The sequence below is a fragment of the Bubalus bubalis genome, chromosome 2 (genome assembly GCF_019923935.1).
Source record: "Bubalus bubalis isolate 160015118507 breed Murrah chromosome 2, NDDB_SH_1, whole genome shotgun sequence".
Lineage (NCBI taxonomy): Eukaryota > Metazoa > Chordata > Mammalia > Artiodactyla > Bovidae > Bubalus > Bubalus bubalis.
The window spans coordinates 63,769,548-63,785,575 of NC_059158.1; the positions used below are offsets into that span (position 1 = coordinate 63,769,548).

Genomic DNA, 16,028 nt, shown 5'->3' on the forward strand with positions numbered 1-16,028 from the left:
ATGACAGAAAGAAGGGGGAAATCTGCATATTTTGAAGTGAAACACTTGGTTTGATTTTAAACAGCAGAAGCAACAATTCTGCTCTGTTATTAAAGACAAACTGGGTCAGCATTCCTCAGTAGATGTTCCCATCTCTTAATATATTATCTTCAAATATAGTTTCAAATATTTTGCTTGGGGAAAAAACACCCATTCCAATTTTAATTATCATTTTTAGAACATGTTATCTTAGAGTGTTTGAAATAAAATTTCTTCTCATTATTTTTCATTCTTATTTGTCAATCACACAATCTTACACAAGCATTTTGCAGCAAAACCTTTAAATCAATGATTATTATTGCACATAATAAAGGAAGTAGACAACAGATTTTTTTCTCTCTTATTTCTCCTGTTAAAGTAGAATTCAGTATATTATTCTGCTCTGGGAATATATGCTTGCACTAAATATTTTTAGGGTAACCCACTTCTTACAGCAAATTTATGAAATAGCATTTCTTCAGTGCAGGATCACTTAAAAGTTGCTCTCTCTTTAGATGGACTCGTTTGGCCTCTCTTTTCCTTGGATTCATTGCTAGGCTACCATAATCCTTCATTGTTTGCACTTAGTGAGTTGAATTTTCTCTATCAGGCATGTAGACTTTGTCTTAACAAGTGGCATGCACTGGGGCAGGTACGTGTTAGAAAACTGTCATGGGAAGTGTGATAGTCTCTATTTTTCTATTAAATAATTATATTCTTGAGTACACATAGAAGCAGCATTTGAGTGAATGAAAATGCAGAGGTCATTAAAAATAGAACAGAATCTGGAAGGGTAATGTGAAGACTTTCTAATTGTTCCTTGGTGATTTGGAAATATGATAGAAACATGTCTACTAGAAAGATTTGCAGAAGGAAGAGCTATTTATTTACTCTTTTCCCACTTCAAGATTCTCAGCTAAGAATATGTCCAGGCTGTGTTTATGCCATTCTTCGCAAGGTGTTATATAATGGTTAGTGGTTAATTAAACTTATTCCTTAATCCATGCCAACATTCTTATATATGTGTATTTCCTGCAATAATTAAAAACACAATACATTTGGTAATTTTTGACATACAAAAATGTCATAAGAACTTATATTGGTTACTTGCTATGTCTTATCTACTAGTACTGTTTTATAGTCCCGGGAAGAATACTAAATACTTTGCATATTGTAGTTATTTGCTTCCACTCCACCAAATACTAACATTACTTTAACAAGAATTTCCATGGCTCATTATTTAGATCAAGCGTTCATGAAATATAGTAAACTCTGAGTATATGCAACAGTATGAAAAACAGAAAAGTGAATAGACTTGTTATACTTATTCTGAAAGACAGTATTTTAGTATAAGTACCGATAGAATGGCAAAGATTCTTTGCTGAACCTCTAAGGTTCAGAGATGTCAATAAACAGAGGAAACAATATAAATTCAAAACCTATTGTTACTATACAATCCCCAGTGAAAATCAACTAAAAACAAGGTTTTGATTTACTTAAATATTTAACAAAAATTTATTGCAAGAGATATTTTTCACTGAATTTACAGTTTCAAGGAACATGGTACAAAACATAGTGCCATCAGCTTTGTCTAAACATTAAATAGGTGCAAATACACAAAGATTAAAAAAAATGAAGGGCATACTTTACAACATAAATTACAGTACTATAAATATATTTTATATACATTATACATACTCTTAAGACATCATTTTGATATACAGCATAGATTATATTGATTTTCAAACTATTCAGTGCCTTAATAATATTATATATCAGAAGCTTAAGAATTTATTTGCATCATTACACTTATAGTAAGTGATTTCATATCAATGAAGCCATATTTGAGCTAGTTTATTTCCACCATTTAAATAGGCTATTATCCACTTAATGAGCATTAACACATATGGCAGTAGTTTTCACATGGATATTTTCTTTCCCTCTCATGGTGATGACTAGAATAGGGGCTGCAGTGGGATGACGGTAGGGTGGGGAGAGAGCAGCGAAGGGAAGAGGGCATGGGGCAAAGGTGGGAAAGCCAGATGGCTAGGATGAAGGACGGAAGCTGGGATGATTGGCACCTGAGGAGGAGCAACAAAAGCTGGCTGACTCCCAGGACAAAGCCTCGGTCCTACTGGTCCTACTGAGATCTGAGGTAATGATGTTCTGGTGAGAGCTGGGACGTGGGACAGAAACTGTTGGCGTGGTTGAAGCACTTTAAAGGTTCCTGCAGCTGCCGCTGCCGCTGCCGCTGCAGCCGCTGCCGCATGCTGTTGTAAAACAGTGTGGTGGATAGTAGAGACAGAGGTAGAACACAGGGGCTGCTGCAAAGGCAAAGGCTGCAGAGGTGTGCTGGGGGGTGCGAGGGCGGTTGGAGGAAAAGTGAACTTGACCTTGTTGGCCAGCATGTTTGGCGGTAGGATGTGCTGGTATACTTCACATGGTAGGTTTTTGAACTTGTCATGGTTTTCTATCGGAATCAATAATGCCTGTTCTGGTAAAGCTAATGGAGCCAGGATCTGCTCTGTTGTTACAAAGGTATGGCCACTGACATGTGCTTCTTTGAATGGCAATGGTGGTTGTGCATTAAGGATTCCTGAATTAAAACACAGCCACTCCGTTGATGCCTCATTCATCTTGCCTTGTGGAAGGGCTTCAGCCAGTTCATAATGACAAAGGAACGATTTAGGTTGTGACTGTCTAAAGTTCCTTTCAATATTAGGCACCTTGAAAGGAATTTGCTTTTCATTGACATTTGTATCCTCACTTCTTTCTTTGTGTTCAAGCAAGGTACTGTCTATTCCTCCTTTTGCTGGGGCACTAACTGTATAGGTTGATGTGGTGGGTTCACTGGAAATCTCTGACAGTTCACCAGAAGTGGTCTCCATTACAACCTGCTGAGTTTCATCATTGGCTTCAGAAGGAAGAGGGCTGCTGGTGGGCACAGCCAGTTTGTTTTCTACTTGGTCTAGTTGTTCTGAGTTCCTTTTGACATCTGCAGTTTCCTGTGGTTTTACTTCCTCTTTTCCATCTTCACTTACTATTTTATCCTGGTGATGTAAGGAAGAATTGCCTTTCTTGGGATAATCTGTTTTCTCTTTGAGTTCCAGAGCTTCAAAACCCATGTGGAATCGATTTCTTTTTCTCCTCTGTTTCCTCTTAGGTTTGCAAGGAGCAGAAGCACGACGTGACGTCAAGAATTCTTCTGGTAGATAATTCTGTCGATTTAAACTTTCGTCTGAAGAATAAGAATATGAATGTTGTCTACGCTTTCGATGGCATCTTTCTGATTCATTAATGAGAGAATTATAACCTCTTTTAACAGCCTGGCTCTGACTCATGCATTTCATTTCATTCTGAAGAACTAGGCATCTGTGATCATGACCACAGCTGGACATTTTAGCTTTCCAACTACAGTATGTTCTGGAGTATGTTAAATTATGTTTTGCAGAATGTATCATTGTAGAATTGGATTGTCCATTTAAGACAACTGAGCTGTTTTTGCAGTAGTTTTTAGAACTGATAATAGTATTATTATTGTATTCAGTGTTCCAGGTTTTACACATTTCTTCATTTTCACTTAAGTATATGGATGTAGATTTAGGCCTTTTATCAGGTAATTGCTGTGAGTCCAATAGTTGCTCTGCAGCTGAATACTGTTTTTCTGAAATTGTTTCCAGTAGATTTTTCCTAGTTGTATCAGTGTAACTATTTTCTGTTTCCATTTTGAAGCGTGTTTCTGATTCTTTGGTTTTCTCTCCATAATTATGGTGACATAACTTTCTTTTTTTCTTTCTTCTACTTTTATGGAACCAACGTTCATGAGTATTTTTCAATCTTATTTTGTTGTATTTCCCATCTATAGCATCTGGCTTTATCTGATTTTTAGTAAAAGTATATTTTTTTGTTTTTCTGATCCTACAGGAAATATTTTTATACCTCTGACCCATACTCTCATTTTTTCCAGAATCACAGCTATTGGAGACAGTATCATCAGTCAGATGAGAAGTGACTTGGGTATGTTCATTTCTGCTACCTCCAATTTCATAATCAGTGAGTCCTGCCATAGATGTATCCTTGCAGTCCAAAACTGGGTTCTTGTAAATTTCTTCTCCCTTCTGCTGAGAAGAAAGATCACTTAAGGGCAGCTTATTTTTATCTAGCTTGTTGTTTAATTTAGTGGACTTGAAGTCAAAACAGAGAGGATTACAGCTATAGGAAATTGATGGTTGAGTGGTGGTATATGTCAGCATTTCTGATGGCCACTGAAGAACTGTGGATCCATCTTTGTTAAGTACAGGTATAAATGGCTCACATGGTCTTTTATATAAATCTTTTTGTGTGTGTAAGGTTATATTATCCTCTTCAGAATTTACAGGGGTCAACACGTCCAGACCGTGATTTTTATTTTCAGCTTCAATTGTGGATGTCACATTGTCCTTAACAGTTTCCTTGGTGGTAGTCTGCAAAGACATGTTGTCATTAGCCATATCAAGAACTATGGATTTATTTCCTAGCAATTCAGAAGTGTTACCATTTATAGGTATGTCTTCATTAATAAGAATATCTTCTGGTGAAATCTGATCTGCTGAAGGGACTGAAATTTGACAATTATCTGCATCAGATGATGAAGGGAGCTGAAACTGGCAAAATGGAGGTAATAATAATGGATCTTTTTCACTAGAAACTTCTTTCATCTCTTGAGTTTGAGTAGTTTCTTTGTCAGTGCACATTCCCTCTGGTGGATGAAAAGAGTTTGCTTTCTCCACGGAATTCAAAAGCACATCTGTTGGTGAAGATAGTTGAAGATGACAAGCACCCGGGACAAATCTACTTTTTCTGCTAAATCCTTTTTCCGCAGAGGCATCATCATTGTATTCAGAGAAGGCTGCAGCTGAGGACTCCAGTTTCACGGATGCTTTCTTTGGAAATGCAAAAGAAAAGCCAATTTTGTGTCTGTGAATCCCCTGGGCTTGATCTTCAAGTTGGTTATTTTTGGCCATATAACTCTTTGTGCTTTCTGGATCTGCAGCAAGAGTGGTAACATCTTTAGCCTTCTCTTGGCTATGAATCAAAGTGCATTTAAAATCTTCCTGGTTATTAACTGAATCCACAACAGCTCTTTGGGAAATTTCATTACAATTTTCTCTCACAGTAACAGTCGTTGACTTGAACATAGGACCACTTCCAGGAGCGCTACAGAAAGAAACAAAAATATGTTTTCAGATAAGACACTTTTGAGGAAAAACAAGTATTTACATCTTAGAAATGTCATCATAAGATTTCTTTCAAGTTCTTAAATCTTTGTAAGATAATTACATTCATGTAGTGCAATTGACTTCCATAGTATCGCAATTTAATTTAGTTATTGGATATTGTTTGGGATCACTTGGAGATGACCTCTTCAAGTTACTTTTACTGCTATTAACAACAATGGTCAAAGACTTTCGGCCAGGGTTTCCAGAATAAAAATGTTTCTTTCCCCCCATCAGTGACATTTTGGGATACAGAATTCTCTTAAAAAATACTTTTAATTCACAAATATTTAATATCAGTGATCCTATATGGAGAATATGAAGAAAGTTAAAAGAAAAACTCTGTCATGATGTAAACAGGACTGGGAATTCAGTTCAACAATTCAACCAATGCTCATTAAGTGTCTATCAAGACTCTGTGATATGCTCAATGAGAGCTTTAAGTCTTTTGGAATTGCCATTCTTAATATTGAAAAATTATCCTGAAGTTATCCATTATAACATTATATAGAATAAATATAGGTTGTGGTTTCTATTTATTTGGCATCACAGGATACCATAAATAGTGAGTTTTTATAAAAAAGAACTATACTGTCCAGCACATAAACAAAGAACTAACTAAATATCATCTTTGCCCCAAAAGAATCACGCTGTGCAGAATTTCCCCTGATTTTCTAAAATGTTAGTTTCTGAGAGATAATAAATGGTCTCAAATTTTTTAATAAAATTATTTCTTTAAACTTTAATACAAGGTACTTGTTCACTGTTTTGTATGACAGTAAGAAACACCACTAATTCTTAATTTGCATCTTATTAGAGGCACCAAATTATTGGGAAAAATGGTGTGTGTGTATGTAAGGTGAAATATGTACTGTATGCTAAGAAAAGTAACTTAGATAAGAAGTTTTGCTTCTTCTGTACATGTCTTATTATCAAGTCTATTTCTTTTAAAATATTATACTTTACATTTGCAAAGGATACTTATAGGGCATTAAATTACATAGGTACTATAATAGTCTGAAATGTAAACTTGCACTTGTATAATTTTTCATTTTTTACTGCACAGAATAAAAATACCTGGTTGGTATAATTGAATAGCGGTTTTGTTTGGTTTTAACAGTTCACTATAGGATTCCAGATATATTTACACTTTATTTTGGCTTTTAAAATCTGACATCTCAAACAATGTTTTGATATGTCAGTATTCCCTAACACTATTTCTTTTTCTCCTTCCATATGTATTCTTAAAGATCATTTCAAATAAAAGTTCTCCAAATTTTCAATTAAAAAATAGCTTCCACTTAGAACTCTACTTATAACAAGGGCTATGAGATGGTGCTTACATCTCTTCTTTAATCAAATGTTTTGAATTTCAATAAGAAATAGAATGGCTTTCTATTAACACAACTTGATTAATAATGTAAAATTAATTTTTAGAAACTAAAATTGCAGCAATTTGGTTTTTTGTTGAAATGTGCATTAAAAAGGTGTTTGCCTAAATCTCAAATTCAATTTACTGTTCACAGGCCACAGAAAGTTATGAAAATGTGATTGTCTTATTCTGGGTACAGAAATAAATAGATTTGTGCCCTTTATTCATTTCCTTTTTTTGTCATCATGTTTTAAGAAAACATTTCACTGCACACTCACCATACAGTTTCCTTTCTTAGCTCGGCCAGCTTGTGCAGGCGTTGGAGTGCCTTTTCCTGTTTTCTTTCATCTTTCCTGGATTTAGATGCTACATTTCGAGCAAATTCCCTTTGTTTCAGTTCTTTGAGCCTCTATTAAAAAATATGAAAATGATTAATAGCATTTGAGTCTATAGTAATGTCAAAGTCATTATTATTGTTATTGAAATTTTCTAATGCATCATCTTTGATCTCATCTAAGGAAAGTACAGCATTTGTGACAATCTACTTCTAACAAAATACGTTCTTGCATTTTTGGCTTGTAAAAAGAGTGCCAAAACACATCATTACATGGTATTAAAAGGTATGCCTATGCCTTAATAAACTGGAAATTTTATCTTTGCTTATTGATTGTTGCCTGCCAAGGTTCTCTGCCTAATTCAGATGAAGTGTTGGAGTCTTGTGCGTGTATGTGTGCTAAGTTGTTTCAGTCGTGTCCGACTCTGTGCCACCCTATGGATTGTAGTCCCCCAGGTTCCTCTGTTCACGGTCTTCTCCAAGCAAGAATACTGGAGTGGGTTGCCACGTCTTCCTTCAGGGGATCTTCTCAACTCAGGGACTGAACCTGTATCTCTTACGACTCCTGCATTGGCAGGCAAGTTCTTTACCACTAGCACCATCTGGGAAATTGTTGGAGTCTTAAAAAAATAAACTAATTTTTAAAACAAATCCAATTAGCTTGTGTATTTTAGTTGTGTGTAATAAATTCCATCGTTTTAAAATTTGTCTTAGAGTACAGTTGCTTTACAATATCGTGTCACTTTCTACTGTACAGGAAAATTAATCAGCCATTTGTATACATATATCCCCTCTTTTTTGGATTTCCTTCCTATTTAGGTCACCAAAGAGCAGTAAGTAGTTTCTTGTGCTATACGAAAGGTTCTCTTTAGTAATCATTTTATACATAGCGATGTATATATGTCAATTCCAATCTCCCAATTCATCCCACCCCTCCTTCCTTTCTTGGCATCTTACATTTGTTCTCTATGTCTGTATCTCTATTTCTGCTGATATGCTCTACATTAGAAAGGTATCTGATCTTTTTCATATTTTCTAAGAAGAGTAAATGTCTTACATGGATCTACAAGGCAAATTCCCACTAATAATGTGATTTAAAATAATCCCATCCCTCAAATATCAGGCATATTTCTCAAATAATTCAAGATCTAGGAAGAAAATTAGCAGTATTATTGTGAAAATTCTTGTTACATTGAGCATATGTTTCATCCTTATTAAAGGAGTTGAGGTTTGTGATTGAAGGATAGAAAAATAACATGTCAAGTTGAATAAAACTGATAAATAGCCATGTATGTGGCATGATTTAAGAGATACCAAAGCAGTCCCATGCCCCAAATATTTTCACTATAGTCTTTTCACAGAAACAGTATACAGCCATTAAAAACTTTAAAAAAAAATTTTTTAAGTACTGTATTTTCCTGTGGAATTCTTGTCATGCCGTCATGACATATCAGAGTCTTAAAATAGGAATTTAAGAGAATAAAGCATATACTAATCACATTTCCATGAAGTGATTGAACAAAAACTTTTGAGACAATTTGCATTGACATATTTGTGAAGGAGTTTATTTAAAGCTGAATTTAAATAAAATAAAGACCATGTCATAAATGTCTAACTTGTGCTGCTGCTGCTGCTAAGTTGTTTCAGTCATGTCTGACTCTCTGCGACCCCATAGACGGCAGCCCACCAGGTTCTGCTGTCCCTGGGGTTCTCCAGGCAAGAACACTGGAGTGGGTTGCCATTTCCTTCTCCAATGCATGAAAGTGAAAAGTGAAATTGAAGTCGCTCAGTCATGTTCAACTCCTAGTGACCCCATGGACTGCAACCTACCAGGCTCCTCCGTCCATGGGATTTTCTAGGCAAGAGTACTGGAGTGGGTTGCCATTCATAAAAGTAAAATTTTGATATATTATTGAATTGATATAACAAAAGTAGCTGCAATTTTATAACACATATTCAACCATTTATAGTTTTTGAAAATATGTAGAATTAAAGTATAATAGGGCAAGAAAGTTTTAATTCTAAATTTTAAATGTTCATGGTTTTGGTTATCTCTGTCTCCTAAAATCTTGAGGTCATATCAAAATTCATTCAACAACTTATTGATCACCAGCCGTGGTTACTCTGTTAAATGGCTAGGATATTTTTAAAAAGGTAAAAGATGTGTTTTTACCTTTATCTGGTGTGTGTGTGTGTGTTTGTGACTGTATGTGTGGACAAGTGAGTGTATATTTATATACATTTCACAAAAATAGGGAGAAAAGGCACACAGGAAAAGATAATGGCAATCAGTGGTTGAGGAAATCTTTTTGTGACCTATGAGGACAGTACAGGGGTGCACCCAAAATCCCTAGTTAGGCTCCTGAGAAAAGCCACACTTGATCTAGGTTTTAAAGATGTAAAAACATGAAGAAGAAGGGTTGAATGTTGGAAGTGGGAGGATATTTCAGGGCAAATAAACCAGTTTTGTATAACACAGAAATAAGAGCATGCAGATTCTGAAAAAATGCATGATTTAAAGAAGCATGGCTACAGCAGAGTGTATGTGTGGAAGTAGCAAGACTTAATGAATTATAAGGTCCAACCATTTCCTGGGGGACCCTGTCTAACATATGACTTAATGTGACTGTAGAAAACATTAAGGGGAGTTTAAAAAATTCAATGTCACAATACGATTTTCTTTTTATTTTGTTTTGCCATGATACAATTTTCATTTTATTAAGATTCTTTTGGCATCGTTATGCATGAAATTTTGCCATGGAGTAAAATTAAAGACAAAGTGACCAATAAATAGAATTTTACAATGAACCAGCTAAAAACATTAAAAACCTTTTCTAAAGGAGTCACAGTGGAGAGAAAAAGTAGAATTAGTGATTTATTGGGTGTGCATAATTGAATGACCTAAAGGATATGCATTACCTTTACTGAAAAATAACACCTGCCATTTTAACAAACAGACAGTCAATCAAGAGAGGGTTTGGGTTAGGAGGAGGATGCTAAGAGAGAATTTGAAGATAAATTCTCTAAACATTTTAAAAATCAAAGTGCCACGTGAAATAAAGCAAGAATGCTGCAATATCAATGAAAGAACTAACAACTAACATTCAAAGTTTTTAAGAAGTTCTATTTATATATAGCAATATTTTAGCAATGACATAATTTTTCCTACTAGATCCTTCAATTAAGAAATCCTACAATTAAGAAAAATAGATGACTATTTTTAATAACATTTTTAGAATAAATGTTAATTTCTGATATATTTGTTATATATGTGTGTGTGTATATATATATATATATATATATATATATGCAAGTTAAATGTATAATGCTTCTAACAAAAAGCAAAGCTTTTCTAAAGCAAGTATATGAAATTGCTAGGAATCCACTGTTTACAGTTTCAAATTAACCATTATGATTTTACTTAATCCATTTCTACTGATATAATAGTTAAATATCAAGGAGTCTGTCAATTTTCAAATGCCAAAACAGTTGTGGTATAGCTGTGAAATAACTGAGTGAGTGACATGGCAGAATCAGCTCCTAAATGATGATTTAGAGAAGAATGCAGATGTTGTTTTTGTCTTGCAGAGGTTGTAAGTTCAGTTCAGTTCAGTCACTCAGTCATGTTTGAATCTTTGCAACCCCATGGACTGCAGCATGCCAGTCCTCCCTGTACATCACCAACTCCTGGAACCTACTCAAACTCATGTCCATTGCATCGGTGATGCCATCCAACCATCTCATCCTCTGTCGTCCCCTTCTCCTCCTGACTTCAATCTTTCCCAGCATCAGGTTCTTTTCAAATAAGTCAGTTCTTCACATCAGGTGTCCAAAATATTGGAGTTTCAGCTTCAGCATCAGTCTTTCCAGTGAATATTCAGGACTGATTTCCTTTAGGATGGACTGGTTGGATCCACCAAATTACATTCAAGTAATGTATTGAATCTATTGATCTCAATCTCCCTTTATATACATAAAAGTTTTCTTATCTCGGTGATAGACTTCCTAATATCAAGGTAAATAAACTTGACTAATATTTAGGGACTACTTAGTTGTAGAGGTTATATATGCTGTGTGTGCTCAGTCACGTCCGACTCTTTCTGACCCTATGGACTGTAGCCTGCCAGGTTCCTCTGTCCACAGAATTCTCTGGGAAAGAATACTAGGAGTGGGTTGCCGTTTCCTTCTGCAGGGGAATCTTCATGACCAGAGATCAAATTGGAGTCTCCTTCATCTCCTGCATTGGGAGGCAGATTATTTCACCACTGAGCCACCTAGGAAATTGCAGAGGTTATAGGTCTGGCCAAATACTTTGGTCAGTTTTAGGATAGAATTTATCAGTCTTTATATCCTTTCTTGCATTTTTCTGCAGCAAAATAAAGTCCTACATAATATTTTATAAGTATAAGAGTAATTTTGAAAGGTAAAAAAATAGAAACCAAGTGAATTCTTCTGAGAATGCCAAATGGAAAGAAAACTTAAGTTCCACACAAAGGAATATACAAGATTTTACCAGTGAGGCTTATGGAAATATCAATGTTACTTCAAAAGCTTCCTCAACAATTTATTGAGAATCACTCCTAGAAAATTCTTGGTGATAAATGTCAAGACAGGTATGACAGTCAGCAAGAATTAGAAAATTAAAAGTATGTTAAAAGGAACTTGTGGGTGGATGTGGTCTGTCTACTGCATTGCAAAACAAATTGTAATGTATGCTCACATATAATTCAATATATACTTTAAAAATATGCACTAAAGAAAGAAAAAACAGAAATCAATATTCTTTGGTTATGATACCATCTCAGAGGGTCTATTCTACTTTCCCACTAATTTACTTCTCTTAGTCTATAGAGAAACAGAATATCACAAGGGCAACACAAGGTCATTAATCCTCAGATATGGTCTCAGGAAAACCCATGGAGTTGGATGGTTGGGAAAGTTATAACAATCCTGGCCTCAAGTTAGTGATGGTGTTTAGAGAGTGGCAAAGGTTTAATCAATGTGAGAAATAGAGAAAAAGCAAGAGAAAGGAAAATAGCACTTAAAAGACTCAGCAGTTTCTGTGCAAACATTTAGATAAATTACATTGTTTTACAATTGCAAACCAAACTTTCATGAACATTCTTATATGTATATTATGTACACCTGTCTAATTATACCCAAAGGACAGGTTCCTACAAGAAACACTAAAATAAAGATCAAAATGCACTTTTTGAGATTTTCCAAACTGCTGTACATAGCCTTATACCATCATTGTACTGTTCCCAACAGCATATGAGAATATATACCTTATCCAATACTGGGCAGCATCCCTCTAAATTTGTTTAATTTAGAGGGATGACAGACAATAAGTGATATATTATATATATATTATGATATACTTATTGGCAGCCAATAAGTGATATATTATTTAATGTTTTGCTATGATTCATTTGCTTACTAGGAAGTGGAAATATTTTTACATACATAACAGCCACTTGTATCTCTTCATTTAAAATTAATACTGTTCCTTAAAATTTATTACACAGTATTATATACATTACTTTGAAAATAAGCATGAAAGCAAACAGACCTAGCCTTATTATCCATATTTAGAGATGACAAAGCGAAAGTTAAGCAAATTTTAGACTTGTTCAGAGATGTGTGCAAGTGGTAGAACCAGACTGGAATCAGGATTTCCAGGAACATTTCATGTGATTTATCTCCTGTGTTTACTCTGCAATATGTTATTCAAGATGCCTAACTCTTTAGGTCAGGTTCATTGGGATGTATTGCAAATATTCATTTATCTTTCAGCAAATACTTCTTGAATGCCCATTACCTGTCAGCTGTTATTCTAAGCACTGTTGATATATCTGTAAAGGAGGATAAAAGCTCTGTTCGTTGCATGAATTTTTTGTCACAGTTGAGAGAAACGTACATTAAAACTTATAAATAAGTCAGTTGTATAGTACAGTAGATAGTGAAAAGTGCTATGGATGAAATGAATTTAAGCTGAGGGTGTAGGAAGTAAGGGCTTCCCGGGTGGCTCAGATGGTAAAAAATCAGCCTGCAATGTGGGAGATCTGCATTCGATCCCTGGGTTGAGAAGATCCCCTAGAGGAGGGCATGGCAACCCACTCTAGTGTTCTTGCCTGGAGAATCCCCATGGACAAAAGAGCCTGGCAGGCTACAGTCCATGGGGCCACAATTTCAAATAGAGTGATTAGGGAAGGTTTTTTTATTAGGCTTATTCTTTATTTCTGTTTTAAAAATCACCACAAATTTAACAGCTATAAATAGCATGCATTATTATCTCCATATTTCTGTAGATGAATATGCCTGTTCTGTGCTCAGTGAAGTTGTTGATCAAGATGTTTTCTCATCTGGAGACTTGTGTTGGAAAAAAATCATCTCACAACCTCCCTAAGGTTGTTGGTAGAGTTAATTTGCTTGTGTTTGTGGGACTGAGAACCCCAGCTTCATACTGGCTATGAGCCAGGGCTACTCTGGTTAACACTCTGCCCACTCTGCTGGTAACAGAAATCAACACTGAGTCCCCAAGATGGCATTGTTCCCTGGAGTGATCAGCCATTAGCTGGTGGCAGGTTAATTACACTGGGCAGCAACCTTCCAAAAAAAAAAAAAAAAAAAGATGCAGTAGTTTTGCTCTTCCTGCAATAGACATTTACTCTGGATATGAACTTACCTTCCCTGTAACACTTCTGTCAAAGCTACAGTCTATGTGGACTTCTTTTGTTGTCCAGTGGTTAAGAATATGCCTTATAATGCAGGGATGCAGGTTTAATCCCTGGCTGGGGAACTAAGATCCTACATGCTGCAGAGCAACTAAGCCTGTGCATCACAACTAAAGAGTCTGTGAGCTGCAAGGAAAAGATGCCACATGATGCAATGAAGATCCTGTGTGCCTCAACTAGGACCCAATGCAGTCAAATAAACAAATAAAATTAAAAACAACAGCAACTGCAAACTATGGGCCTACAGAATGCCATTTCCATCATTATGGTACTCCACGTTTATGATCATTGCTCTGATTAAGAAACTGTCTTCACAGCAAAGAAAGAAAAAGTGTGGAAGTGGGCCCATGCTCATAGAATTCACTGGTCTTACCATGTTCCCCACTGTTTTGAAGTAGCTGGTTTGAAAGAAGGGAGGAATGACCTTTAGAAGGCTCAGTTATATCTAGAGTTAAATTGCTAGGTGTTGATACCTAGCAGGGCTGGAGCAATGTTGTCCAAGAGGCTGTATGTCCTCTGAATTAGTGTCCAATATATAGTGTTATTTTTCTCATAACCAGGACTGAAGGATTCAAAATCAAGGGGTAGAAACTGAGGTGGCATCACTCACTACTATCCCTAGTGGTCCACTAGCAAAATCTTTGATTTCTGTACCCACAAACTTATGCTTTTCTGTCCTAGAAGTCTTAGTTCCAAATTGGAGGATAATTCCACCCAGGAGATACATAGATTATTCCACTGAACTGGGAATTAAATTTTTTGCTTTGCTGCTTTGGGCTTTTTATACTGAATCAACCTGCAAAGAAGGGTGGCACTGTGCTGGGTGAAATGACTGATCCTGATCACCAAGGAGACAATGAACTACTAGCCACAATAGTGGTGAGGAAAGTTGTCTGGAATACAGGAGCTCCCTTTTGGTGTCCCAGAGTTATCATGCCCTGTGATTAAAGAAGGTCAATGGAAAACTACAACAACTCAATTCAGACAGTACTAGTAATGGTCCAGTCCCCTCAGGAATGAAGGTTTGAGTCATTCCATCATGGAAAATACCATGATCAGCTAAGATGCTTGTTGAGAGCAAAGGGAATGAGTAGTGGAATAAAGCAGTTAATAATATCAACTATGATCACATGACTAGCTATATTAATTAATATAATTGTCATGGGTATTTCTTCCTCCTTTAGTTATGAAATACATATACATTTTCTTTCTTCATTTATTCTGTTATCATATAAGATATATTGAATTTATATCATAGTATATAACTAACAGGATTGCAAGAAGAGCTAACATTACCGAAGAATTTTAATCCTCTTCTAGGGAGCAAATTAGTGCTTTTTCAGTTGTATACAGGATGCGTTTATTTTAGGAAGCAAAGTACCTATTTTTGTCTTTGTTTAGACATTAAATATAATTTAAGGGGAGAAGGAAATGGCAACCCACTCCAGTACTCTTGCCTGGAAAATCCCATGGATGGAGAAGCGTGGTAGGCTACAGTCCATGGGGTCGCAAAAAGTCCGACACGACTGAGCAAAGTCACTTTCACTTTCACTTTTAAGGGGATATCATGAGTTTGAGCAAGCTCCAGGAGTTGGTGATGGATAGGGAAGCCTGGTCTGCTGCAGTCCATGGGGTAGCAAAGTTGGACATGACAGAGCGAGTGAACTGAACTAAAAGAGATATCTGTGGGTGCCAAATTGATGAGGGAAAGACTTAAGATAGTTAACTGTGCTTGTCAATCTGGCTAGGCCATAGAACCCAGATATTTGGTCAAATACCAGACTAGATGTCAGATACCACTGTGAAGAAACTTTTTAGATGATATTAACATTTAAATCAGTATATTTTAGACATAAATCTAATCTAAGATCATTTTTACATGAGATAAACTTTAAATTAGATAAGTAATAAGATTTATTCCTTAAATCCTAGTAAAGCAGATTACTTTCCATAATGTGGGTGGGCTTCATTCAGCCTGTTGCAGACAGCCTTTAGACTTTAGACTACAACATCAGCTCTTTCTTAGGTTTCCAACCTGGCACATTTTGGACTTGTCAGCTCCCACAATGTGTGAGCCAGTTCTTCAAAAGAAGTGAACAGACCGAGAGAGACTGATAGATAGATATTCTATTAGCTCTATTGGCTTCCCTCATAGCTCAATTGGTAAAGAATCTGCCTGCAATGCAGGAGACCCCGGTTCGATTCCTGGGTCAGGAAGATTCCCTGGAGAAGGAAATGGCAACCCACTCCAGTATTCTTGCCTGGAGAATCCCATGGACAGAGGAGCCTGGCAGGCTACAGTCCATGGGGTC

General features: G+C 36.0%; 1 protein-coding gene across 1 annotated transcript in view; it reads right to left on the reverse strand.

Annotated features, from left to right (window-relative positions):
- Window positions 1–1,546: 1,546 nt before the first annotated feature.
- Window positions 1,547–16,028, reverse strand: part of ZNF804A (zinc finger protein 804A) — a 336,208-nt gene continuing 321,726 nt past the window's right edge. Inside the window, exons 3-4 of the mRNA XM_006067674.4 lie at window positions 6,924–7,054; window positions 1,547–5,214 (exon numbers count right to left, since the gene is read on the reverse strand). Coding sequence (XP_006067736.4) covers window positions 1,974–5,214; window positions 6,924–7,054 — 3,372 coding nt within the window. The 3' untranslated portion in view covers window positions 1,547–1,973. The remainder of the gene's footprint in view (window positions 5,215–6,923; window positions 7,055–16,028) is intronic.